At 49.3% G+C, this 24,839-nt stretch overlaps 1 protein-coding gene across 3 annotated transcripts in view; it reads left to right on the forward strand.

Annotated features, from left to right (window-relative positions):
- Nucleotides 1–24,839, forward strand: part of Ttc39a (tetratricopeptide repeat domain 39A) — a 40,081-nt gene that overhangs the window by 10,190 nt on the left and 5,052 nt on the right. For all 3 annotated transcript variants that reach the window (XM_029540349.1, XM_021199936.1, XM_029540350.1), the window contains exons 3-13: nt 6,029–6,160; nt 7,156–7,232; nt 7,598–7,665; nt 11,076–11,140; nt 12,838–12,937; nt 13,598–13,663; nt 15,475–15,583; nt 16,011–16,078; nt 16,158–16,217; nt 17,398–17,559; nt 23,599–23,690. In XM_029540349.1, the coding sequence (XP_029396209.1) occupies nt 6,029–6,160; nt 7,156–7,232; nt 7,598–7,665; nt 11,076–11,140; nt 12,838–12,937; nt 13,598–13,663; nt 15,475–15,583; nt 16,011–16,078; nt 16,158–16,217; nt 17,398–17,559; nt 23,599–23,690 (999 nt within the window). The remainder of the gene's footprint in view (nt 1–6,028; nt 6,161–7,155; nt 7,233–7,597; nt 7,666–11,075; nt 11,141–12,837; nt 12,938–13,597; nt 13,664–15,474; nt 15,584–16,010; nt 16,079–16,157; nt 16,218–17,397; nt 17,560–23,598; nt 23,691–24,839) is intronic.

Raw genomic sequence — 24,839 nt, forward strand, 5'->3', positions numbered from 1 at the left:
TGTGTGTGTGTGTGTGTGTGTGTGTGTGTGTGTATAAGTTAAAGGAAAACTCTAGGGAATCGGGTCTCTTCTGTCACTTTGTGGAATCTTGAGATTACACTTGGGCTGCCAGACCTATGTATAGCTGAGTCCTCTCATTAACCCAAAATTCACTGTTTTATCATTTTAAAAATCTCCTCTCTGAGTAGATAAGAATGTAGCTTTCACTGGTCATGGTGACCAGTGACATTTATCATTCCAGGACTTGGGAGGCAGAGGCAGGTGGATCTCCATGAGTTTGAAGCCATTCTGGTCTTTAAAGAGTTCCAGGGCAGTCAGGGTGACATAGAGTATTCCTAAAAAGAAAGGAATTTAGCTTTCTTACTCAGATACCCAGTGTGTGGGAGGTACAGATAGAAAGTCCAGAACTTCAGTGTCATCCTCCAGTGCATAACATTCCCAAGGCCAGCCTGGGCTACATGAGATATTATCTTGAAAAAACAAAACCAGAAGTATTTAGCTTTATCTTTTTACCTACCTGGTTCCTATGGCTTCTCTCATCCTCCTCTTACCATATTAGCAATATTTAATCAACTCACTAATTATATTACTATACCTTCGTAATTATTGTATTACGTCTATCTACATGAGCAAACAAACCACAGCTCTCATCCTAAAGGGAACGAGAGAGTTTTTATTCTGGGGCACTTTTGGATGACCATGTTCAGGGAACAGTGTTTAGGTTAGTAAATTACAGTGGTGGGTACATCAGAAAGGCCAGTACAGCAAGACGAGGGAGGCCTTACAATGGTCTCCGGATGCTAGCCTATGGGATTCCTAGCTTCTGGATTGGTGGAAGCTAATAGTCAGCTAAGTTAACAGATTCCAAAAGGTTTCATCTATTATCACAGGATGTGAGTTCCAACTTAGACATGGGCAATGAACGGCTGCTCTGGGGCTAGAACTAGCCCGATACAAGGTAACTGGGCCCTGAGCCTCCAACATTCCATCCTTCCTCAGCACTGACATTCCAACCCTCTGCAAACACTGCTTGTTTCAGAGTCCTTCACACCTTAGTGATTATCGCTGGTTGTCAAGACAAGTTGTGTGTTACATGACATGGATGGCATCTTCCTGCTGTTAGTGGTCTTGTTTCTTCATCTCCTCATTTGCTGTCCTTTACACTTATCGATGCGTAACCCTCCACAAGATGACACAAACCTTCCACAAGTTCCCCCCCGAATGTTCAAACAGCGTCTAGCTCTCCCCTCCCACCCCACCCCCACATGCCTCAGCTTTCTGTTCTCATGTTGCCTCTATTTTACCAGAGCACATTTTCTAAAGCCTTCCCAACAAGGAGTTGCATAGAGATTCTTTTTTCTGTCAAAAGTTGGAAGACGTCACTCACCTACTTCCCAGAAGCTACTATAGCTACTGTACTGGATAGTTTTATGTCAACTTGACACAAGCTAAGTCATCTGAGAGGAGGGAGCCTCACTGATGCGGGAGAGCCTCGTCCAGTGTGGGTGGTACCATCCCTAGGCTGCAGTAACTAAGTCAGCTGGGTCCTAGTTCTTACCCCTTGTGTGATCTTTTCTATCCCTGTCTCAGAAATGTTCCGTTCTACTCTTGCTCCTGTAAGTATGCCCCACAGCAGTGGCCTGGGACAAAGGTCTCTTTCATTCTGTAGTTTTGTAATCAATTCTTTCTGTTCTAGGAAGTTCTATTAGTCCTCTGTCCCTTTGCCTTAAGCCAGGCTGCAGGCGTCCCAGGTTAGCCTTCTCAAAGTTTCTCATTCCCTCCTTCTTTCCAGTTAAAAGCTGTGCGTGTGTGTGTGTGTGTGTGTGTGTGTGTGTGCGTATGTGTGTGTGTGCGTGTGTGTGTGTGCGTGTGTGTGTGCATATATGCAATTGTGTGTGTGTGTGTGTGCATATATGCAATTGTGTGTTTGTTTGTGTGTGTGTGTGTGTGTGTGTGTGTGTGTGGCCACTGCACACATGTTAAGGTCAAATGACAGCTCCCAGGAGTCAGCCCTCTTTGCCCACTGTGTAGATTCTGGGATTTGAATCAGGTTGTCAGACTTGACAGCAGTGCCTTTGCATGCTGGGCCATTGTGCTGAGCCCCACATGCACCTCTGCCTTTTATGAGTGCCATTAAGTCCTCCTCTTGGTTTTTCTTCCCTTCCATGATCATGGGATTAATTCCATGTGTGTGCAAATGCATTTGGAGGCCCAAGGTTGGAATCCTCATGGATTAGTCCTCCCCCTCATTGATTGAAGCAGGGTCTCAGGTTCAAACCTAGAGTCGCCTATAGAAGTGCCTATAGAAGTGCCTATAGAAGAGTGCTCCAGATCCCCTGGAAGTGGAGTTAAAGAAAATTCTAAACCAGCATGTGGGGCTCAGAATCGAACCCAGGTCTTTTGCAAGAGGAGTAAATGCATTTAACTGAGCCATCATCTCTCTAACCATCACCCCCTTTTCTTACTTATTTTATTTGAGCCCAGGCTGGCCTCAAATTTGAGATCCTCCTGTCTCAGCTTGCCCATCTCTGGGACTGCACGTGTGGATCCCAGGATGTCTGCTCTACTTCTAGAACTTACTGTTTCCCTATGCTTTTCAGTCTGGGAGGTCAGTGCCAAGCTCCCTGTACCTCACCTTAAGCCAACCAAAATTATCCAATGTCCCAGTGAAGTAAGAGTCCATCCTACCAATGACAAAGACTCTCCAGAAACTGTCCGATTTTCTTCTACGGGGTGGAGACAAAAGTACCTCATCTCACCACTGAGAACCACCGTGTTAGAGTGCGCTCAGCAGCAACAACAATACAGCCCCCAGGCCCCACTTAGAGACAATGAAACCTCAGAGAAACTTGGGTCCTAAGTAGTTTACGTTTCCATACTGTGCCCAGGTCTGCGTGGCTCTCCTGACCGTGGCCTGGCTCTCATTCCTTCTGTGCTCCTTGGGTCTAACTGGGCCTACCACGTCCCCTTCCTGCTTTTGCACCTGCTGTCTGGAAGGCACATCTCCGAATGACACTGTCAGCTCCCCGTTCCTCCTGGTGAATAAACGGTCACGGCTTGTCAGTGGCAGAGCTTAGATCTAAATGCGGGCCCACCCTGTGCTGCAAGCTACGTTCTGACTACCGAACTCTCCCAGGTCTCCTGTAGGGTGGAATGGACAGCTTGCATGGAAGGGCCTCCTGTGGCTTCCTCCCAAAGAGGAGGGAGGCGGTTGAAACGTACAGAGATGAGTGAGTTCCAAGGGCAGAGCTCCCCTGAGTTTCTGGAGTTCACTGGGCTAGAGTTTCTCTGAAGGAAGAGGCTAGGCCACCTGCTAAGCACAAGGGGCCAGGCAGTTCTGGGGAATGACAAGGAGAGGGACATTGTTTCTGAGCGGGAAGAGGGCCTTAGCTGTCTACAGGTTGCTTCCATCCTTGTTCAATGGCAGCTCGGGGGAGTGTGCAGGCCAGGCCTGGGGTTCCTAATTGAGTACAGCAGCAGGTCGGAGGGCTCAGGGTGAGGAGATCAGATATCGGGCCTAGGCAGGGAGGGAGGGCTGCAGAGGAGTGTGCTGCTAGTGGAGAGGAGGGGACTTGAGACGCCATCTGCCTCAGCGATGGTCTTCCAGCTCCAGCATGCTCCCCAGACATCTGGTCTGGGCTCCAGGGGGCGCCCTTTCACAGAGCTGGTTTTGGCTCAGGGGTCCAAGTGCCACACATACAACTCCCGGTGTTTGAATTTGGGGCTCACCATACCAGGTCCCTATACAAAGCTATTCCTGGTATAGCATATTCTGTTCCCCACTCCAGACCACCCCAGGTCGGAGTCCTCCGGGTGGTGGGCTACTGAGGGCCAGGATTCCTAGCCATGGGTACACACTGGGGCCTTGGGTCTCAGACTAGAAATTCCACTTTGTCTGCCAGCTGCCTGGGCAGGGCTCCTTCCTTCCCGTCAAGCAGGTGTGGCTGGACGGGTAGGACTGAGTCCTGGGACTCGGGGCTCACCGGAAGAAGAGGAGAAAAGGGCTAGAGGGACCTAAGGAAGAGGCTGGGAATGTTCTGGGGGATACTGTTGGTCCTGTTACCAAAGTCCCTCAAGTAAGTGACGCAGGATACTGGTGAGACAGAGGGACTCACATTTACTGAGCAGGGTGATATGGCCAGAGATCTGAGGACCATTTCACTCTTTCTAGAAACTCCAGGACAGAAAGAAACATCATTGTATTAATCCCTTTTCTTTTCTTACTTACCTCCCTCTCCCTCCCTCCCCCCCCCTTTTTTTGTGCGGGTCTCTAGCTGGCCTGGAACTTACCATGTAGACCAGGCTAGCCTCAAACTCACAGAGCTCTGCCTATCTGCATACTGAATGTGCTGAGATTAAAGGTGTGTACCACCATGCCTGGTGGATTTGTTTTCTATGGAGGGGAACCCTGAGATTCCGAGAGTCCAAGAGGCCTGTCAGAGTCACGCAGTAGGTGACTGGCAAAGCCAAGATTCCAACCTGTGTCTGAGGGACTCAAGTCCAAGTTCAGGGCCCCCACTACCGGAGCCAAATCCTTTCCACAAGCCACTGTCCCTTTGGTCCTCAAGAATCCTGGCCAATAGCGGTGTAGCCTGGCATAGCGGTGCATGCCTGTGATCTCAGCATTTGGGAGGTAGAGGGAGGAGTCCAAGACCCTGCCTCAAGAAAACAAAAACAAAAATCCTCCTCCTCCACCACCACCACCAACAACAAAACAAAACACCTTAACCCTGAGGGTCGCGCCGAAGGAAAAGAATAATCCACAGGCTTTGCTTTAGCAAGAGAGGAAGATGGCTAAAGTCACATGATCTAACAATAAATCCCTTTATAAAACTTAGTCATCCCTCTGATGTTCCCAGCATTGTCCTGGTTTTGTAAATAATTGACAAAGGCATCTGAGGAAGGGAACCAAACTGCCAGGCTCCTGCCACGTCTCAGTGGCCCAGCTTTCCAGTGACATCACCCCTGTTGCTGGGGTAACAGCTAAGTTCCTTTTTTTTGTTTTTTTTGTTTTAGCTGTTACTGCCCTCTCCTCTTTCTACAGTGAGATAGATGCTGCCCCTGTACCCCGAGACACCCTTTAGTCTAGAAGCTGGGTCTGTGGAGGCACAGGGAGGCAGGAGATTAAGGCTTTCTGAGGATACCCTGACTCAGCCCTGTTACATCAGGTCACACAGAAGCATCACACCCAAGCCCTGCCCCAAGGTACCCATGGGAGGGAGGGGGGAGGGGGAGAGAGAGAGAGAGAGAGAGAGAGAGAGAGAGAGAGAGAGAGAGAGAAGCTTGTCCTCATATACCTTGTCACAGATGTGTGACTCCCAAGGAGGAGCCTGAATTCCCAGGGGTCTTGAAGGCCGAGGCCTGTGGTGACTGAGTCAAAAGATATGGGGCAGGAGAAAGACAATTCAAGCTGAGGGAGCAGCCTGGCAAGGGCCCGGAGGAGGGGCGTGTGGGGCTTCCTTGTGGAAAACATGGGTGCTGAGGTTGTCAGTCTTGGTGGCAAGCACCTTTGCCTGCTGAGCCATCTTGGTGGCCCTGGGGCTGCAGTCCTGAGAGCTGGGAGGTTCAGCCAGGTGCTGAGAGTCAGAGGAGATGGGGAAACAGAAGTAACAGAAGGTGCAGGAGGCTGGTGCTGAGGATGGGGGGGGGGGTGGTTGGCCTGCTGGAGGAGGGGCAGAGGCAGGCACTTCCTGTGGGCAACATCAGGACCCCTCACCAGGAGAGAGTAGCCGAGACTTAGACCTGGAAGGTCACTAGAGGTCACTCAGCAAGAAGAGGGGCTGAGAACTGGACCAAGATCTTTTGTTTTTAATTAGTTGTTACCTGTCCACAAAGTGTTTATTACCCACCAGATTGCTTCTCCCACTCCCCTTCTCTCTCCCTTCCTCCCTGGATGGAGGTCATTTGAGATGCCATGAAAGGGTTAGACTTTGGAAATGTGTCCTCAGGTAAAACAGGATGAGCTATCAGGTGATCCACAGCCAGCTAAGCCATCTCTGGGATTCTCAACGCCCACTTTGTCTCACAGAACCAAGGAGAGTATGTATCACTCACTGACGTATGCCACCATCCTGGAGATGCAGGCCATGATGACCTTTGACCCCCAGGACATCCTGCTTGCTGGCAACATGATGAAAGAAGCGCAGTCACTGTGTCAGAGGTCAGAGCTGTGGGGTCAGGGATAGGGGTAGTGAGGTCCTTGCTTCTGTCTGTCTCCTCGTTTTGACCAAGTGTCTGGTGTGTTGCTGAACGCTGCTTAAGAGGACTGGTGTCCTCCAGTGCTGAGAGCCGTCCATGTTGGCATGGCTGTAGAACCTTGCCTGATCCAATCACTGGGGAGAAAATGGATTCTGTCTCTGCCACTTTTAAACTCTGTCTTGGGCAGGTCCCACCCAGGACTCAATGTTCTTTGTTTATACAAGAGGTGTGATGATGTGTGAGTCACAGGGTTGTCCTGGGGACACAGTGGCAGGGCCTGGTGTGTGCTTGAGTGAGTTTAGTCCGGAGTCTATGAATGAAGTGACAGTTCCTGGGTGTTTGTGTACTGCTGGTGTCACTGGCTGCTGGGCACACATCTACTCTGGGCCAGGCCCTGGGGATCCGGGAACTCCTTAGGCCTCAGCAGTTCTGCTCAACACACTACCTGGCAGGAACACAGCCCCACCCATGACATCTAATATGAAGCAGGCAAGCTGGAGGCACCATAAAGCCTCATCCCACAGTAGCGATGGTTCTAGGGGTGGGGGTGGGGGTGGGGTGATACCTGAGCTTGGTGAACAGACACTTTTTGTAAGGCCAAAAGATTAGAAAGCCCTGGACCAGGGGTTGGGTGTGTGACTCAATACAGCACTTGCCTAATATATAGGGTGCTCTGAGTTTGAACCCCAGCACAGTGAGGAAGGGAGAAATGAAGAAAGATGAATTCCAGCAAGCCAGCCCTGGATTGGGAGAGCTGTAGACCTGAGTCTGGAGGACCCTGTGGGAGGTGCCCACAAACCTTCAAATATTTGAAAGTAGAGCAAAGTGTGTGTGTGTGTGTGTGTGTGTGTGTGTGTGTGTTATGTGTTCTTGTGTGCTTGCATGCACATAAAGACGTGTGACCTAGGCCCGTCCTCTTTCCACCTCATGGAATCACTGAGCCCTTTCCTTTTCTAGGCACCGAAGGAAGTCTTCTATGACGGACTCATTCAGCAACCTGGTGCACCGTCCCACCATTGACCAGTTCACAGAAGGTGTGACTTCCCAGATGTCCTCTCCAGCATGGACTCTGGTGGCTCCAGGCCCAGGAAGGGGAGGGGGTGTGGAAGGGAGGAGAGAAAAGTTATTCATTCTGGTGCTCCCAAGGAGGCTGTGCTACGGCCGAATGCCTGGGACACGGGTGTCTCTGGCCTTCGGCCTTTGGAGGAAGGCTTAGAACCGGAGAGGCCCGACCACCCAACATTACCAGCTAAGCATCTAGAAGTCCAAAAAGTGGCTTTGCTCCTCAGGCCCAGGGGTGTTTAGAATGTGCCTTTGTGACTTCCTATGCCCCAGAGGGACTGTGGCTTTGCTTGTGCCTCCTGCCTAGGATCACAGGTTTTGTTTTCTGTTCCTGCAGAGGAAATCCATGCAGAGGTCTGTTATGCAGAATGCCTGCTGCAGAGAGCTGCCCTGACCTTCCTGCAGGTAGGAAGCTCTCCCCACCCCAGCCCACCCACACCTGAGCAGAGAGCATTCTGGATCAGTCCCCAAGTCCTAGCATGACCTGCCCCCTGAGAAGTGACAAAGCCTGAGGCTCAGATTCCCAAACTCTGAAGCCTGGCCAAGCTGGGTAAGGAGGGGTGGGTGTTTCTTCTTCACACACCAGTGTTCTCGTGGTGTCGCTTCCTTCTGGTCACTGCTCTTGCTCCTGTCAAGACTCACGTGGACACAGGCATTGTCCCAGATCTGCTTTGCTTGATTCATGTAGCAAACACCTGGGGCAAATAATATACCAGGCTTATGATAGATCGGTATATGTATACATGTGTGGAGAACAGAAGTTGATAGCAAGTATCTTCCTGATCTATCAGTCACTTTCCACATTTTAAACTATTTTAGCGTATGCACATACACTGTGTACATGCATGTGTGCAAATGGTTACATGCCTGCATGCCTGTGTGTGTATGTGTGTGTGTGTGCGTGCATGCATGTGTGCCTGTGATGGCAGGGGGAAGGCATGCCGTGGGTGTGTGGACGTCAGAGGAGAGCGTCTCTGCTTTGTTTTGAGGCAGAGTCTCTTTTTTTGCTGCTGAGCTGTGTACTCCAGGCTAGCTGGCCAGAAAGCTTCCAAATGATTCTCCTATCTCTGCCTCCCTTCTCTGGGAGGGGTTACAAATGTACTCAGTGAATCTGAAGTCTGTCCTTAGGTTAATGTAGCAAGCACTTTAGCTTCTGAGCCATCTCCCTTGCCCCCATTTGTATACTTCCCACAACATGAGGTCCTTTCTGACATGTCTACACTTGTTACTTGACTGGGACAAGAAAGCTGAGTCCTAAGGAGAGGACTCCTAAGGTCACCTGATTAGTGGACTGAGATTTGAATTTGGGTCTGGCCAAGTCAGAGACAGGTCTCCCTACCACAGTGGGGATTACGCAGGTCACTGTACAGTCTTACTAGAACTTCTTTGCATTGTAGTGTGTATGTATGTATGTATGTATGTATGTGTATTGAAGGAGAGTAGATGAACTTTAGTGTTGGGTGCTATTTATTTTCTTTAGCTCCTTTTTTGTTTTAGGTTATGATGTATTAAGCAACTCTAACTGCCCTGGAGTTCTGTATGTAGACCAAACTAGCCTTGAACTCACAGCAATCCACCTGCCTCTGCCTTCCCAGTGTTGAGATTAAATGTATATGCTACCATACCTGGCTTCTTTAGCTCATTTTAATTAAAAAAATTATTGTATGTGTGTGGGCGTTTTGCCTGCTAACATGCTGGGTACTGCAGGCAGGCCTAGTGTCCTTGAAAGCCAGAAGAGGGCTTTGGATTCCCTGGAACTGGAGTTACAGACAGTTCCGAGCCACCTTGTGGGTGTTGGGCATTTAACCCAGGTCCTCTGGAAGAATAGCCAATGAGTCAGTATATCAGACCATACGGTGTTACTTGTATGCATATTTTCAGGGCCGATACTTTGGTACTGGAAATCCAATTGGTGGGCTCTCCAGCCCTTCCTTAGCTTTTTTTTTTTTTTAGATTTATTTATTTTATTTATATGAGTACACCAGAAGAGGGCATCAGATCTCATTACAGATGGTTGTGAGCCACCATGTGGTTGCTGGGGCTTGAACTCAGGACCTTTGGAAGAGTAGTCAGTGCTCTTAACCACTGAGCCGTCTCTCCAACCCCTTAGCTCTTTTTTTAAAACTGTAATTTAATTACATTTCTCCCTTCTCTTTCCTACTTCCAACACTTCAAATTTATGAACTCTCTTTTTCTCACTAATTGTCATTGAATACATACACTTATATGTATATACATATACATTGCTAAGTACAACCTATTCTGTCTATACTAATTGAATGTTTTCAGAGCTAACCATTTGGCACTGGACAACCAGCTGGTGAGCTCTTTCCTGGGGAAGACCTCCCCTCCCACCCCCAGCTCTCCTTCTTTCTACTGTTCTCAGTGTAGGGTTGAGGCCTTGTGGGCTTGTCCCTGTCCACCTTGGCATCTGCATTGGATTCATCCTTGTTCCGCTCACAATTGGGAAGTCACATGGGTGAGTCTTCATGGGTGTAGCTTCAGACATCCCAGGAGACACAAACTCATAGCCAACCCCCTGATCCTCTGGCTCTTACAATCTTTGCCCTCTCTTCCCTGAGCCTTAGGTGTAGGAATGTTTTGTAGATGTATTCACTGGGACCAGACTCAACTCTGTTTTGATTGGTTGTGGTTTTCTGTAGTGGTCCCCATCCATTACAAAGATAAGTTTCCTTGATGAGAAGTGATGACTGCCCTTTTCTGTAGGTATAAGGACAAGTATTTATAGACCATTGTCAGGAGTTATGCTGGTTTAGTAAATTAATGAATGTAGATTCCCCAATACCCAAGACTTCACTAATACTAGTAGTTGGCTAGTTTTCCAATACCAGACACGGCTTCCCTCTTATTGTACAGATCTTAAATCCAATTATAGAGCCATTGGTTACTGCCAAGGTATGCATGCTACTAGGGCCCCTTTAGGATTGCTGTGCCATGCTGATCATTGATGGGGTTCATAGACAGACATCATTAGCTCATTTTTTAAAAATCTTTGTGGCCCTTGGGTGATTGAAGCTGGACTAATCCTAGTCCTCCATTTAGTATTCACTGAAGCAAGAATGGCATTTACTTTTATTTACTTTTGTTATATATTATAATCACACACATACCCTGATTCATCTGGAGGCCAGAGCAGGACTCATCCCTCTACCCCATGACACTGTCCCAGCCATTACCTTCTTCGTCACCCTCACCTGAGTGTTTCTGAACAGCATATTGTTATATTTTGGTTGCTTTTTTGTGTCACAAAGACTTCTAGTTGCATGGGACTTGAATTCTCCATTTGTCTTTGTGTTATCTGGGCAATATTCTCTTAGGTAAATATGCCTCAGTTTACCTAGTCTTCCATGGGTGAGCCTTGTTGCTTTTGGGTTTTGGTTTCATGAACACTGATGTTGTGTGGCTCCTGATAACGCTTTTCAGCCCACATACATTCATTTCCTGTAAGTGGACACCCAGGATTGGGGTTACCAGACAAACAGGGGCTCCTGGAACTTTAAATATTAAATTACAACTTGCTTCGATATTCCAAAAATGAGTGCCCCTCTTCATCCTACATGGTCCTTCGACCAGAGGGAGACACTGTTGACTGTGTGTGTGTGTGCCTATATCTGTGTCTGTCTGTCTGCTTGTCTGAGAAAGGCAGTTGTGGCAGTTTGGTTTGAGTGACCTCTGACCACTCCTGCCTCATCCACCATAGATCTGGGCACAGGGTGGAGGCCTACAGTCTTTTTCGACCCTCTAGTCTCCAGTCACCTGCCCTGGACCCAGCTCTTCATCTCTCTCCACCACAGGACGAGAACATGGTGAGCTTTATCAAGGGTGGCATCAAAGTCCGGAACAGCTACCAGACTTACAAGTAAGTGGGGCCAGCTTTCAGAGAGCTGGGCGCCTGGGGCCACAAAGTCCATGACCTATCCCCTCAGACTGAATTGTGGGTGACTCAAAGTCTAAAAAACTGGAGTTCAGATAGATTTCTGTACCTCTAGGCTTCCATTTTCTAGAATAATGTCCTCCTGGGTTTTTGGCTACACTGTGGGTTTGGCTTCTTGAGTGCTTTGTCTGCTAGAGAAAAAGAAGGCCCAGGTTCTACACAAACAGCCTGGGCTGGTGGGCAGGAGGCAAACAGACTTTAAGGAACAGCAGCAGAACTACACATCCATAAAGGCCCAGTCCAAATCCTACTTGCCCTTTTTTATTTTTTAAGATTTATTTATTTATTTATTTATTTATTTATTTATTTATTTATTTATTATTTAGTGTGTGTGAGTACACTGTCGCTGTCTTCAGACACACCAGAAGAGGGGATTGAATCCCATTACAGATGGTTGTGAGTTACCATGTAGTTGCTGGGAATTGAACTCAGGACCTCTGGAAGAGCAGTCAGTGCTTTTAACCACTGAGCCATCTCTCCAGATCCCAAATCCTATTTTTCATATGAAGTCTTCCTTAACCTTTCAACATACAGGGCTAGCACCTGTGCACACAGACATAGATATACATATGCAGACATGGACACATATTTACACACTCACACATGAGTACATACACACACATAGCACACATACACAGAGAGACACATATGCAAAGGTACATACATATACACAGATGCACACTCCCCAAGGGCTAGAATCATTCCCACACTCCCTGGGTTCCTGATACAAGTCCTCTGGGCCAGGGACGAGCTTGTGCTGATGGTAGAAAGGCAGAGAGCACTTTGACCCAGTGTGGTGAGGCAGTCTCCTTACTCCAAGTCTGCAATCAGATAAAGCTCTGAAAACGCAGCCTCTGTCCTGTGAGTTACACAGTAGGACTCACTTCCCGTTATACTTTGAGAACACTTGCTGTCTTTACTTCCTCCTCCAGAATGACTGTCCCCTGCACAGTACACCTAAAGAAGGCCTGTGCTGGGATTGTCCAGGGACAAGGGACTGCCACAGTCCCTCCAGCGTCCTTGCCAGCTTCCAGCAGGGTGTCTGCAAAGTACATGCCTGCCCGGCCAGCTCTTCCCAGCTCCCAGGCTCCCCGTCTTGCAGAGTGATGCCCTGAGTCTGATCGTCCCATGAGCTTCCCTCCCTAAACCTCTGTAGCCCCTTCCATGGCACTCAGCTGCAGACCCTCAGGCCTGCCCTCAGTTCTTCAAACATGCCAAGCTCATCTGTGCCTCACAGCTTGTAGGCATGTTGTCTCTGTCAGCACCTCCTAGGCCCTGGTTCACATCCTGGCTATCCCACTCACATGGAGAGGCTCCTGCTCACATGTAACAGGAGGAGGCCAGGGATGTCTTAAACACGCTATACTGTGGACAGGTTCCCTCTTCCCCCCCAGCAAAGAATTATCCAGCCTAAGACGACAATAGCGGCCACAGGGGTGGACTGTACCATTGCACCACTAGGGCTAATGTGGTGTCTTGTAAGGGTGAGAAGCATCCGTCGAGTAGCAGCTTTCTGGGTCTGTAGAACTCTAAGCCCACCACTATTGAGTTCCTGACAGGGAGGTGGAGGGATGGGTCCCAGCCTGGCTTCGGCACGCGGCTAAGCAGCGCCCTTCCCACAGGGAACTGGATAGCCTCGTCCAGTCCTCGCAATACTCTAAAGGAGAGAGCCACAGACACTTTGAAGGAGGGGTGAAGCTCGGCGTAGGAGCCTTCAACCTGGTGAGTGGGAACCCCTTATTTCCTGAGTTTCTGGGCCCCAGATGCAGATCTCCTGCATGTCCTTGACCCACAAAAGGTCACCCTTTTGTGCCACTGTGCCTGGCTGTGTACTAGGCATGGGTGCTGAGATGATTCTTACATTATCACCAGTCTTAAGGGGCTTGAGCAGGGGTGTCACAGAGGGTGACCACCTCTAGAGTGTCCATATGTGCCCACATGGTAGCTTGAACCCCTGTGAGATGGGTAATTATAGCCATAGCCATTGGCAACCTCGGGAAGCCAGACTGTTTCTACCCCAGAGAGCTGGCTGTTAAAATGCTTACCAGGGGTGCAGAAGGAGACAGGGCTGAGAGCAGCTGTGAGCCCCAGGGGACAGGGATCCCAATTCTCTTCAGGGGTCCGCCCAGGGGAGGAAGATAAGCAAGCATTTGAACTGGCTATGAAAAGATGGACTAAGAGTTCCAGGCAGAGGGAGCAGTGTGGGCTGGGTCGGAGAGACATGCAGATGCTGAGCCTGCTTGGTCCAGGGAGATGGTGCAAAGGCAGGTCTGAGTCCGGAAGGGGTGGCCGCTCTCTCACTGAGTGAAGGGTGAGCGGTGGGTGGGGTCCTCTGACTTTCCCTAGGATGCCCTCCACACATCCATGCCTCTGACCCCACAGACGCTGTCCATGCTTCCCACCAGGATCCTGAGGCTACTGGAGTTTGTTGGGTTTTCAGGAAACAAGGTAAATGCCCACCTTTGGGTACCCTCTGTCTACCCAGTCCAGGGTTGGAGCTGGGCTAGACAGAGGGGGTGGGGGGCTGAGGGACCATGGCCTGGTGGCAGTCCTGGCTCAGATCCCTCTCTGTGTGTGGCCCTGGAACTAGTCTAGACCTCTGAGCCCCAGGCTTCCCTCAGGATTTGTGAGGCCACAGATCTCTCCCTGCCTGGCATCAAGGGTAGATATGAGGATAGCCCCATAGGGACCTGAGGCCACATTGTCTTTCCATGGCATGGATTAGGAACCTGGTCTTCTGCCCTTGGTCTCCTGCTCACTTCAAGGCCTTGAGTTAGTCCTCTCATCTAAGGTCAGCTTTTGGTGCCCCTACGTCATCTGTGGGCTGTGCAGGGAGCCCTTCTGTGCATCAGACGTTGAAAAGAACCAGGAGACTCACTGAGGACAAGACCTGGAGCATCAGCAGGGGTTGGGGAAAGCAGAGTAGGGAGGTCCCCTTCAGGATGCAGCCAGTGTGGTGAATGGAACACTGTCCTGGACGTCAGGAGTCATCCCCAGCCTTCCCCCCACAGTGCTAGACAATTCCCCTTTCCCCATGAGCCTCCTCTCTGTAAAATAAGAGGCTTCCTATTGTCCTGAAGATGCTGAGGGGGGATATTCTCTCTAGCCCTTCCTGATATCAGACACATATTACTAGTTTATGGTTTGCCTGTTATTTTTTTCCAAAATGACATAATTTTTTACCTAAATGTATTTAAAGGAAATGTTATTATGCAAAATCCATCTTATTTAATCATGAAAAAAAAATCATTACGAGGCCCATACCAAGCCGGGCCTGCTGGCTCACTGCTTGAATGCTAGCACTTCTAAGACAGAGGTAGAGGCAGGAGGATCTCTGTGAGTTCAAGACCAGCAGCCTGGTCTACAGAGTGAGTTTCAGGGCGGTTAGAGATACTTGGTGAGGCCCTTTCTCAACAAACAAACAAACAAACAAACCCAAAGAGTGACACATAACAGTCTTCAGAAGGGGCAGGAGAGATGGCTCAGAGGTTAAGAGCACTGATTGCTCTTCCAGAAGTCCTGAGTTCAATTCTCAGCAACCACATGGTGGCTCACAACCATCTGTAATGAAATCTGGTGCCCTCTTCCGGTGTGCAGGCATACATGCATGTAGTATGCTGTATAGTAAATAAATCCAAAAAACAAAAACCAAAACCAAAAAACCATCTTCAGACATAGAGATGAGGTTGGCCACGGCTCCGCCTGTTTCACTTCTCATTGTGGGTGAGAGCTGAGCTGTGTGAGCCCCATCCTTGGCCCTGGGAAACCCTCACAGCTGGAGGCCTCAGGGCCCCTTGTGTGTTGCTCCCTAGAGCAGGCAGTTGGATGGGGGGGTTGGGGGGGTGGTCTCAGGAAGACTGAGGTGGGAAGGTCAACCCTAGCCTGCAGCCGCAGCTCCGGCGGGGCAATTGCCCCAGCAGAGAAGCTGTGGAGGGTTTGAGGTAGGCCAGGCCTATATTTGAGAAAGGGCATGAATGTTAAGAAGGTAGATGGAGACTACACACACAGGTTAGGTCTAGTCTCAGAGACGTTCAGGAACATTCTCCCCCAGCAAGCCTTTCAAGGCCCCAGGCTTCCTGGAACCATCAGTGGTTAGGATTATTTTCCTCAAGCCTTCCTTCTTCCCTCCCCATCTCTCCACCTGCACGCATTCTTGACCCCCTCATGGGGAGGGGAGGCCAGTCCTTTGCTCAGGGTCACTGTCCCTGGCTTCAGAGAACAGGCATCTCATGACTGCCAGCCTGTCTTCTTGTCCTCAGGACTACGGGCTGCTGCAACTGGAGGAGGGCGCGACCGGGCACAGCTTCCGTGCAGTGCTGTGCGTCATGCTGTTGCTGTGTTATCACACCTTCCTCACCTTCGTGCTCGGTAGGAAGCCCAGTGTGCAAGATGGGGGGCTCCCGGGTGAGAGGCTGCACACCCTGCTCAGGCACGCAGGACTGGGGCCGAGCCAGGTCGGGTGGCCTGCATCTGGCCTGCTGAACAGCCACTTCCTCTCTGCATGGGTTCCATCTATGAAATGGGGGTGATTGCGCCACCTTGTGGAAAGTATGAAGATGCTGTCCCTCCTGGGTGCAGACTGAGAAATGGCCTCCAGATTATTGAGCCTGTGATGTGACCTGGCAGTATCCACATTAGCTTGTCTAGGCCTGCTATCACTCTAGAGCTAGGAGGGATCATTGTGCCATCCCACAAGGGAAAGACAGAGGCCCCAAGAAGGCGTTGGCAGATTGTTAGAGGGAGTGCAGGCCCCAGCAACAGTAACCCGGGCAATGTACCTCCCTGCCACTTCCAGGTACTGGGAATGTCAACATCGAGGAGGCAGAGAAGCTGCTGAAACCCTACCTGAACCGATACCCCAAGGTGAGACCAGTCCCTGCTGGGACCCCCATTCCACCAGTACCCAGTGGACCCACACGGATCCTCACGAGTATCATTGCAGGGCGCCATCTTCCTGTTCTTTGCTGGGCGGATTGAAGCTATCAAAGGAAATATTGATGCTGTGAGTGATGTGGGGCTTTCTTGGGGTATCCCAGCCCAGCAAGACATTAGATACATAGAGGCATACTCGGGGATAGGGTGAGCCCAGGAAGGGACAGGGGTGGGAGAAGCGTTCTGTCGGAGGAGAGAGGTGGTACTGTAGGCTTTTGATAGGAAGGTAGAGGATTCTGACATTCCTGATCGGGAAAAGCTGCTGTCCGGGGCATGTGTGACTGGGCTGGGCTGAATGCGGTGAATAGGGTGGGGGTGGGAGTGAGGAAGGAGGGGAAAGAGCCATGGAAAGGGATTGAGCAATGCTTTTCAACCTGTGGGTCATGACCCTTTGGGGGTCAAGTGACCTCACCTAAGACGATCAGAAGAAAACTTAGATATTTACAGTTCACAGCAGTGACAAAATTACAGTTGTGAAGTAGCAATGAAAATAATTGTATGGTTGGGAATCACTCCAACATGAGGAACTGTATTAAAAGGTCACAGCATTAGGAAGGTTGAGAACCTCTGAGCTAGAGACAGGGAAGGGCACAGCCATGGCAAAGCTCAGAGAACTATGCCAATATAGAAGGCTACATTGCAGAGTCCTGGAAGTCTCCAGCCAGCCCTCGCAGGATAAATCCCTGGCTGTGAGTAACCATGGAAACTACTGGAATCTTTGGTGTTCTCTCTGAGGCTCAGACATTAACAGTATATTAACACCCTCTGGGACTGGGTGGATGGCCCAGTTGGTAAGCTGCTTGGCACAAAAGGACAAGATCTGAGTTCAGTCCCCAGCACAAAAAGCCAGACATGGTGGCATGAGGTTTGTTGACCAGCCAGCCTGGTCTAATTGGGGAACCCCGGGTCTCAGCGAGAAACCCTGTCTCAAGACAGAGATGGATAGCTCTGAGGAAAGGCTCTTGACTCCACCCACATTCATGCACATGCGCACACAGGGATGGGAGCATTATAGTCACAATAGATTGTGCCTTCTGTCCCCTCCTCCAGTGTGCTCTGCTCCAAGCTCTCACTCGGAGACCAGGTCTCTAGAATCCATAAGAGGGGCAACCATCATGGATCGCCAATGAGGCTTAGTGTCGAGACAGTACAGGAAGCCAGATTCCCATTGTGCCTTGGGGGAGGCCATCCCTGCTGTGGGCTGTGGGGGCCAGGTGTGGCCTCCCTAAGCTGGCCTGTGCTTGTCCCAGGCTGTCCGGCGGTTTGAGGAGTGCTGCGAGGCCCAACAGCACTGGAAGCAGTTTCACCACATGTGCTACTGGGAGCTAATGTGGTGCTTTACCTACAAGGGCCAGTGGAAAATGGCCTACTTCTACGCCGATCTGCTGAGCAAGGAGAACTCCTGGTCCAAGGTGGGCTGACACTGTGGGTCAAGGGTCACCCCGATAAGCTGTGGAGCCTTAGAGCTAAGGGCCAACCCCCTGACTGAACAGAGATGTGTCCACTGGGATCCTACCAATTGTTTGAACAGGACTCAGGGCTGGGAGGAGCGAAAAGCTGTGACAAGCAGAGAAACTCGATTTGGTGCTGGGGATTGAGCCCAGGGCCTTGTCTATCCACGCTAAGCATTCCCTGCTTCCTGAGTCACATCCCTCCAACTCCGAAGTGTCAGCATATCTAGTTATCACATGTCTAGCATGTGCTGTCTAATCGAATTGTCTACTGTGGCAGGGGTGTTTTTCTTCTGCACTACCCCAGTGTGGCAGCCACCAGCCACGTGGACACACCACCAACACACTGTTTATACTTTATGTGTTTTAAATCACAGGGCTCCAAGTAGGCCTGAGAAGGCGAAACCTTTGAACGGGGACTCGGGAGTGGGGGTTGAAAGCACAAAGCAGACCCAGAGCAAGAAACACATGGGCTCAGAGCTCAGAGCTCCGTGCTCCCGAGAGGCTCTGTGGCCACTGGGCAAGGGCTGTGGCATGAAAGTGAGGCCGGATGCCAGAAGCCACTTGCTGGGAGCTGACAGGTACTGTCTGCCTGGCACAGCCTGTATTTCCTACTCCAGTGAGGTAAACATTTGTGGAATGAGAGGGCAAACAGCTGACTCTGGGGAAAAAGGCCTTGGATCAGAAGTGACTGTGGTCCACCCAACGTCCCTGGGTGACTTGACTGTACATGAGTCACTGCATACTCCAGCCTGACTCCTGGTTGTCAGTGAGTGGAAGAGGTCTGTCAGGGTAGGGGTAGGGAGGCCCTAAGAGAGAGAGTCTTCACAGGCAAAAGCCAGAGGGTCTATGGAAGGATGGGGAAGAGATGCCATCAGATGGTCCTGTGGCATTTAGAGCAGGCAGGCCATGGAACATCTGAGAGATCCTTTGAGGGGGCAGAAAGGACCTTGAATTCTTGGGCTTGCTGGGCACTCTTGGTGGTAGGCCTTCGCCTAGGCCAGGATGTAGAAGGAACAAAGAGAAGACACTGAAGGTAGAGAGACATGAAGAACAGAAGATATACCATGTGTGATGTTGACTTTTCAGTGAAAAAACTCCCCAGTCAGGGACAACATGGGGTACAGTCAAGAGGTGGGCCATGTGTCTTGAAGGACTGTTTGGACTGCTGTGGGCTGCAGGTGGAGCCCCCTCAGCCCCCCAATTTGGATCAAGGCAATGGCTGGGATTAAAAGCTTGTGCCACCATGTCCAGCTGTCATGGGGCTTTTAAAGTCTTGACCCGCATCCTCCTGTGGCTTACTGATTTCCATCTGTCCCTATCCCCTTGTCCCATCATGTGACTCATGGACTATGTGTTCCACTTGTCTATATGAGACCACATATTAACCATCTTTCATATGTGGTAGCTACTATTCAATAACTCATTTTTGTTTGTGTGCTAGAGCTTATATTTGGCACATGGATCTGTGAAGAAGGCCAGACACTGGCTTCCAGATGTCACTCTCTCTTGTTCTCTAATCTTTCGAGGTGATATCTCTTCATGGAATATGAACTTTGTCATTTCAGCTCTGTGGGCTTGCCAGTGAACCCTAGGGACTTCCTGTATCTGCCCTGCTCCAACTCTGCCCCACTTGCCAGTCCCAAACTGGGGTTACAGACACTTGGAAGGAAGCCTAGCTGTATGCATGTGCTGAAGAACACAGGTTCTCACATGTATGCAGTGAGCATTTTTCACTCTGAGCCATTTCCGACTTTTTTTTTTCCGTCTGGTTTTTATGTCAACTTGATATAAACTGGCGTCACCTGGAAGGAGGTGACTTCAATGGAGAAAATGCCCCCATAAGATCAGGCTGTAGGCAAGGCTGTAGGATTTTTTTTTCTTTTTTTAGATTAGTGATTGATGTGGGAGGGTGATGTCACCCTGGGCTGGTGGTCCTGGGTTTATAAGAAAGCAGGCTGAATAAGCCATGAGGAGCAGGGCACTATGTAGCCCCCCTCACAGCCTCTGCATCAGCTCCTGCCTCCAGGTTCCTGCCTCCAGGTTCCTGCCTCCAGGTTCCTGCCCTACTTGAGTTCCTGCCCTCACTGCTTTCTATGATGAATTATTCTATGGAACTGTGAGTCCAATCAACCCTTTCTTCCCCTGTGTGGTGGTCATGATGTTTCACCACAGCCATAGAAACCCAAGCTAAGACGGTCGTGGTGGTGTACGCCTTTAATCCCAGCACTCGGGAGGCAGAGGCAGGCGGATTTCTGAGTTTGAGGCCAGCCTGGTCTACAGAGTGAGTTCCAGGACAGCCAGAGCTACACAGAGAAACCCTGTCTTGAAAACAAAACAAAACAAAACAAAACAAAACAAACAAAAAAAGACAGTCTCTCATTCCAGCCCAGGCCTAGAACTCATTATGTAGCTTAGGCTGTCTGTAAACTTGAAGCCATTCTTCTGCCTTAGCCTAACAATTGTTAGGACTGCAGGCGAGAGACATCACCACATGCTAAGATCTTTTAAACATTAATTTTGGGGGGTTAGCACACAAAATTATGGGCTTTATTGTGACATTCTCATACATATATGAAAGTATATAGTGTACTTTGCCTCTTTTCAGGCCCCTTCTTCCCAGTCTCCTACCTTTCTCCAGTCTTCCTCTTTCTTTCATATATATATATATATATATATATATATATATATATATATAACATGATATAATATTGATATAGTTCTATATCCATCCCTGTTGCCATGATCAACACCATGACTGGGCCAGCTAGTTTTATGTCAACTTGATACAGGCTAGAGTCATCATTAGAGAAAAGGGAGCCTCAGTTGCGAAATGCCTCAAGATACAGCCACAGGCAAGACTATGGGGCATTTTCTTAACTAGTGATGATGTGGGAGGGCCCAGACCATTGTGGGTAGTACACCCCTGGGATGGTGGACCTAGGTTCTAGAAGAAAGCAGGCAGAGCAAGCTATGGGAAGCCAGTAAGTGGCACCCTCCACGAGCTCTGCATCAGCTCCTGCCTCCAGGTTCCTGCCCTCACTGCTTTCGATGATGAACTGTTCTATGGAACAGTAAGTAAGCCTTTTCTCCCCAAGTTGCTTTTGGTCATGGTGTTTCATCATAGCAGTAGTGATCCTAACTACGATAAACTGGTACCAGGATAATGGGGTATTGTTATGACAGACCTAACCATGATTTGGGGAGAATAATGGAAGGACTTTGAAATTTGGGGCTAGAAAAGCCAATGAGTGTTCAAAGCGTGGTGAGCTGCACTCTGGAAGCTTGGAAGATAAAAATGTTGAGAGCAATAAAGACAATGAAGGCCTGGCTTGTGAATTGTAGAAGGAAGTTTGAGAGTCACTTAAAGACTATCAGGGCTGTCTGCTATTTTGAGCTGAGAATCTGTGATTCCGGTTAGCTGAGGCTGAAGGACCAGCCATAATTAACAAGAGACCAGAACCTCTGAAGTAAAATCTTTGCTTTACTGGGACAATTGATACTGGTTAGCTGGAGCTAAGAAATTAGTGGTGATTAAGAAAAGAGCAGCATGAACCCTGGGAAATGTTTGCTTCAAGGCAGCACGCAGAAGCTAGAGGCAGCCAACTAAATCAATAATGTGTAAGTCACCCAGGTAATGCATGAAGGACTCATGAAGCACAGCTGAGCATGGCACTGTGAGACCAGGATAGACGACTGAGAAGGTGCAGCCTCAGAAGCAGTTGACGCTTGCTCCTTTAGGTATACACTCAGGAGTGGCATACCTAAATCAAATGATAGCTCTATTTTTATGCTTGTGAAGAATGTCCATACTGATTTCTATACTGGCCGCACCAATGTAGTCTCAGCAGGCTATAAGGCTCCTTTTCCCCCACATCCTCACCAATGTTTGTTGTTGCTGGTTTTCTTTTCTTTTTTCTTTCTAAATAAACTATTCCTAAACCCAAGCAAGTAGTTCACTTTTTTTTTTTTAAGATTTATTTATTAATTATATGTAAATACACTGTAGCTGTCTTTAGACACTCCAGAAGGAGTCAGATCTTGTTACGGATGGTTGTGAGCCACTATGTGGTTGCTGGGATTTGAACTCCGGACCTTCGGAAGAGCAGTCGGGTGCTCTTACCCACTGAGCCATCTCACCAGCCCAGCTGGTTTTCTTGAATGCAGTTTTGATTTGCATTTCCCTTATGGCTAAGGATGTTGAAAAGTTTCCCAAGTATTTATTGTCTATTTATATCCCAAATATTGTCTTTATGTGTTTTGAAAATTGTTATGTATTTTGTTAATTACTGTGTATGACTATGGTGGGTGTGTCGGTGTGTGTGGACTGTTCTCCCCTTCTACCCTTTTGTGAGTCTCTGGGATTGAGCTCAGTTGTGATGCTTGTATAACAACCTCTTTACCTGTTGAGCTATCTAGAGGACCTTTCTTCCCTTTGAGATAGGGTCTCACTTAGCTCAGGCTGGCCTCCAACTTACAGCGAAGTTAGAAATAAACATGACCTCGTGATCTACCTGCCCTGACTTCCCAGCTGCTGCACTTACAGACTCCATGGATGGATCCCAACTCATTTGCTGATTGATTGACTATTAGACAGACCTTTTATAGCCGTTTAAAAAAAAAAAAAAGACATCACAAGTTTTTTCATCTGGTTATTTCTCACTAATTGGCAAGTTTTAAATTCTTAGTTTAAAAACCCAAATAGAGCCGGGCGGTGGTGGCGCACGCCTTTAATCCCAGCACTTGGGAGGCAAAGGCAGGAGGATTTCTGAGTTCGAGACCAGCCTGGTCACAAAGTGAGTTCCAGGACAACCAGGGCTACACAGAGAAACTCTGTCTGGAAAAACCAAAAATCAAAAAACAAAAAAAAAACCCAAGTAAACTGAATTTGTTTGGGGAGAGTGTTCCAGTAAGGAAGATGTCCCTGGGGGTGGGGGATGTAGAGTCTGTCTCCACTGCTTACGAAACTGATTTTGAGTTAGTGTATATGTACTCCTGCCATGTCGTTATTAAATTCAGAATATATCACAGGCATTCAATCTAGACAAAACTAGACAGGAGGTTCAGTCCCTGGAATGCACTGCACACATGTCAGGGATTGGGGGGGAGGGGGCTACAGGTATGGGCAAGGATGACACCATGTTAAAGATTCCATGAGGGGATTCCATTACACACCACAAAGACGAGCCTGGCCATGTTTGAAGGGCAGGCCACCTGAGGGTCTGTGCTCCAGCACGAATGGCGCGGGTGAATGTTCCAGGATGTCCTGATGATCTTTTTCTCCAGTTCTCTCTTGGCCACTGGCAGATATTTTCCTTGGCAGAGCTTGTCCTGGGAGGCAGCTGTTTCAAAACTTGGCCACTTGAGGGCAGCACTGAGCCAGACACCGCTAACCCTCTTCCTTGTGGGACTTAGGCTTAGGGGATGTGTAGGCCACTGTAGCTGAAGCAGGGCTACTTTCCCTATCAGGTAGCCTATGGATCTAGCAGACAAGGTCCTTGCAGCCATTTTCTTTAAGATGGATTGAGATGAAGGTTTAACATGAGAGATGTAGGTCTATCATGGCCCTGTGAGCGTCCCGTTCACTGTGTGGACCTATACCTCCTTCACATAGTCCCTACTGCAGGTCATCTGTGCCTACGCATGTCCTATCTACTTCCACGCATATGGGTACCCTTGAGTCTCTGCATCTTCCCACTATCCAGCAGGGCCTCCTGCAGCCAGTTTCCCAGAAGCACCCTCCATGCTTACCCTGTCTCTGCATTATCTCAGCAGCCCTGCATGTTGCTCAGGTTTCTCTCGATGGAGCCGAGATGGAGAGGGAGGCTGCTTTGCAGGCATCCAACTCCCACCTCTAAACTCCTCGGTTGCTTCAGCATCCTCCCCTGGGGGCTTAGTGACTATAAATCTCTACGGAACCACAGTGAGGGTTGAATTTCATGTGGCACTCACCGTGACTAGAGGGAGGGCTGCTCACATCTCTGCTGCTATCTCCCACAGGCCACCTACATCTACATGAAGGCTGCCTATCTCAGCATGTTTGGGAAGGAAGACTACAAGCCATTCGGGGATGATGAAGTGGAGTTATTCAGGTGGGCCCTACCACAGTGCTCCTACTGTAGGTCTTACTGTGGACAGACAGATCATGCTCTGCTCATGGCTATCTGAGCTTTAGTGATGCGATAGCTCTAAGCTGCCTGTTCCAAAGTGCCCTGTGCCCTTATTCCCCTCTGGCCACCACTCCATGCCAGTGCTGCTGGTGGTTAGAATCCTGTGAATGTTTGTCATCTCTTTCATCTGGTCACTGGGACTGACAAGGACCCTGTCTTGGCCACTTTTGCAGTGCTGTGATAAAGCACCAGGGCAAGTGCATCACAGCAGGCAGGGATGGTGGCAGGAGCGTGGTGATAAAGGGATGGGCATGGTGACAAGTGCAAATGCAAAGCAGAGAGCAAAACTGGAAGGAGGGGGAGGCTATGCATGTACTTCCAAGTTTGCCCCCAGTGGCCTACTTCCTCTAATAGTCATTTTCCTAAACCTCTCTCTAGAACAGCACCACCCACTGGCAACCCAGTGTTGAAATCCCTGTAGAGGACATTTTTTCATTTAAACCACCAGAATCTGAGGTACAAAGAGATCTCTCCATCAGCAGAGTTCACTAGAGCCACAGAGAGAAGCACAGCCAAAGTCACTGAATTAAACCAACAGCATTAAAACCACTGCCCAGCAGGGACATCTTGGACAAGTCTTCTAAGATAGGAATAATAAGCAGGCTAGTTTTGCAACTGGAAAAGGGGCTTTGAGGACCCTGCAGTAGAACCTGGAACCAATGGGGCTGCCCGCCAGAGTTCATTATTTCATTATATCTTTTCAGTATTCTCTTCACCATTTATTTGCCTTTTGTGAAGAGTCGGTTAACCTGGAGTTGTAGGATGGTGTCTAGGGCTCTCCTCCCATGGTGATGAGGTCAGCCAGCTTCACTGACAGCCTTTGTTAGTACTGAAACAGCACTGTCTGTGCATAGAGCCTGCTGTGAATAGAGCCTGCCTGTGCTGTGCATAGAGCCTGCCTGTGCTGTGCATAGAGCCTGTCTGTGCTGTGCATAGAGCCTGCTGTGCATAGAGCCTGCCTGTGCATAGAGCCTGCCTGTGCATAGAGCCTGCTGTGCATAGAGCCTGCTGTGCATAGAGCCTGTCTGTGCATAGAGCCTGGCTGTGCATAGAGCCTGGCTGTGCATAGAG

Source organism: Mus pahari, chromosome 6 (assembly GCF_900095145.1).
Source record: "Mus pahari chromosome 6, PAHARI_EIJ_v1.1, whole genome shotgun sequence".
NCBI lineage: Eukaryota > Metazoa > Chordata > Mammalia > Rodentia > Muridae > Mus > Mus pahari.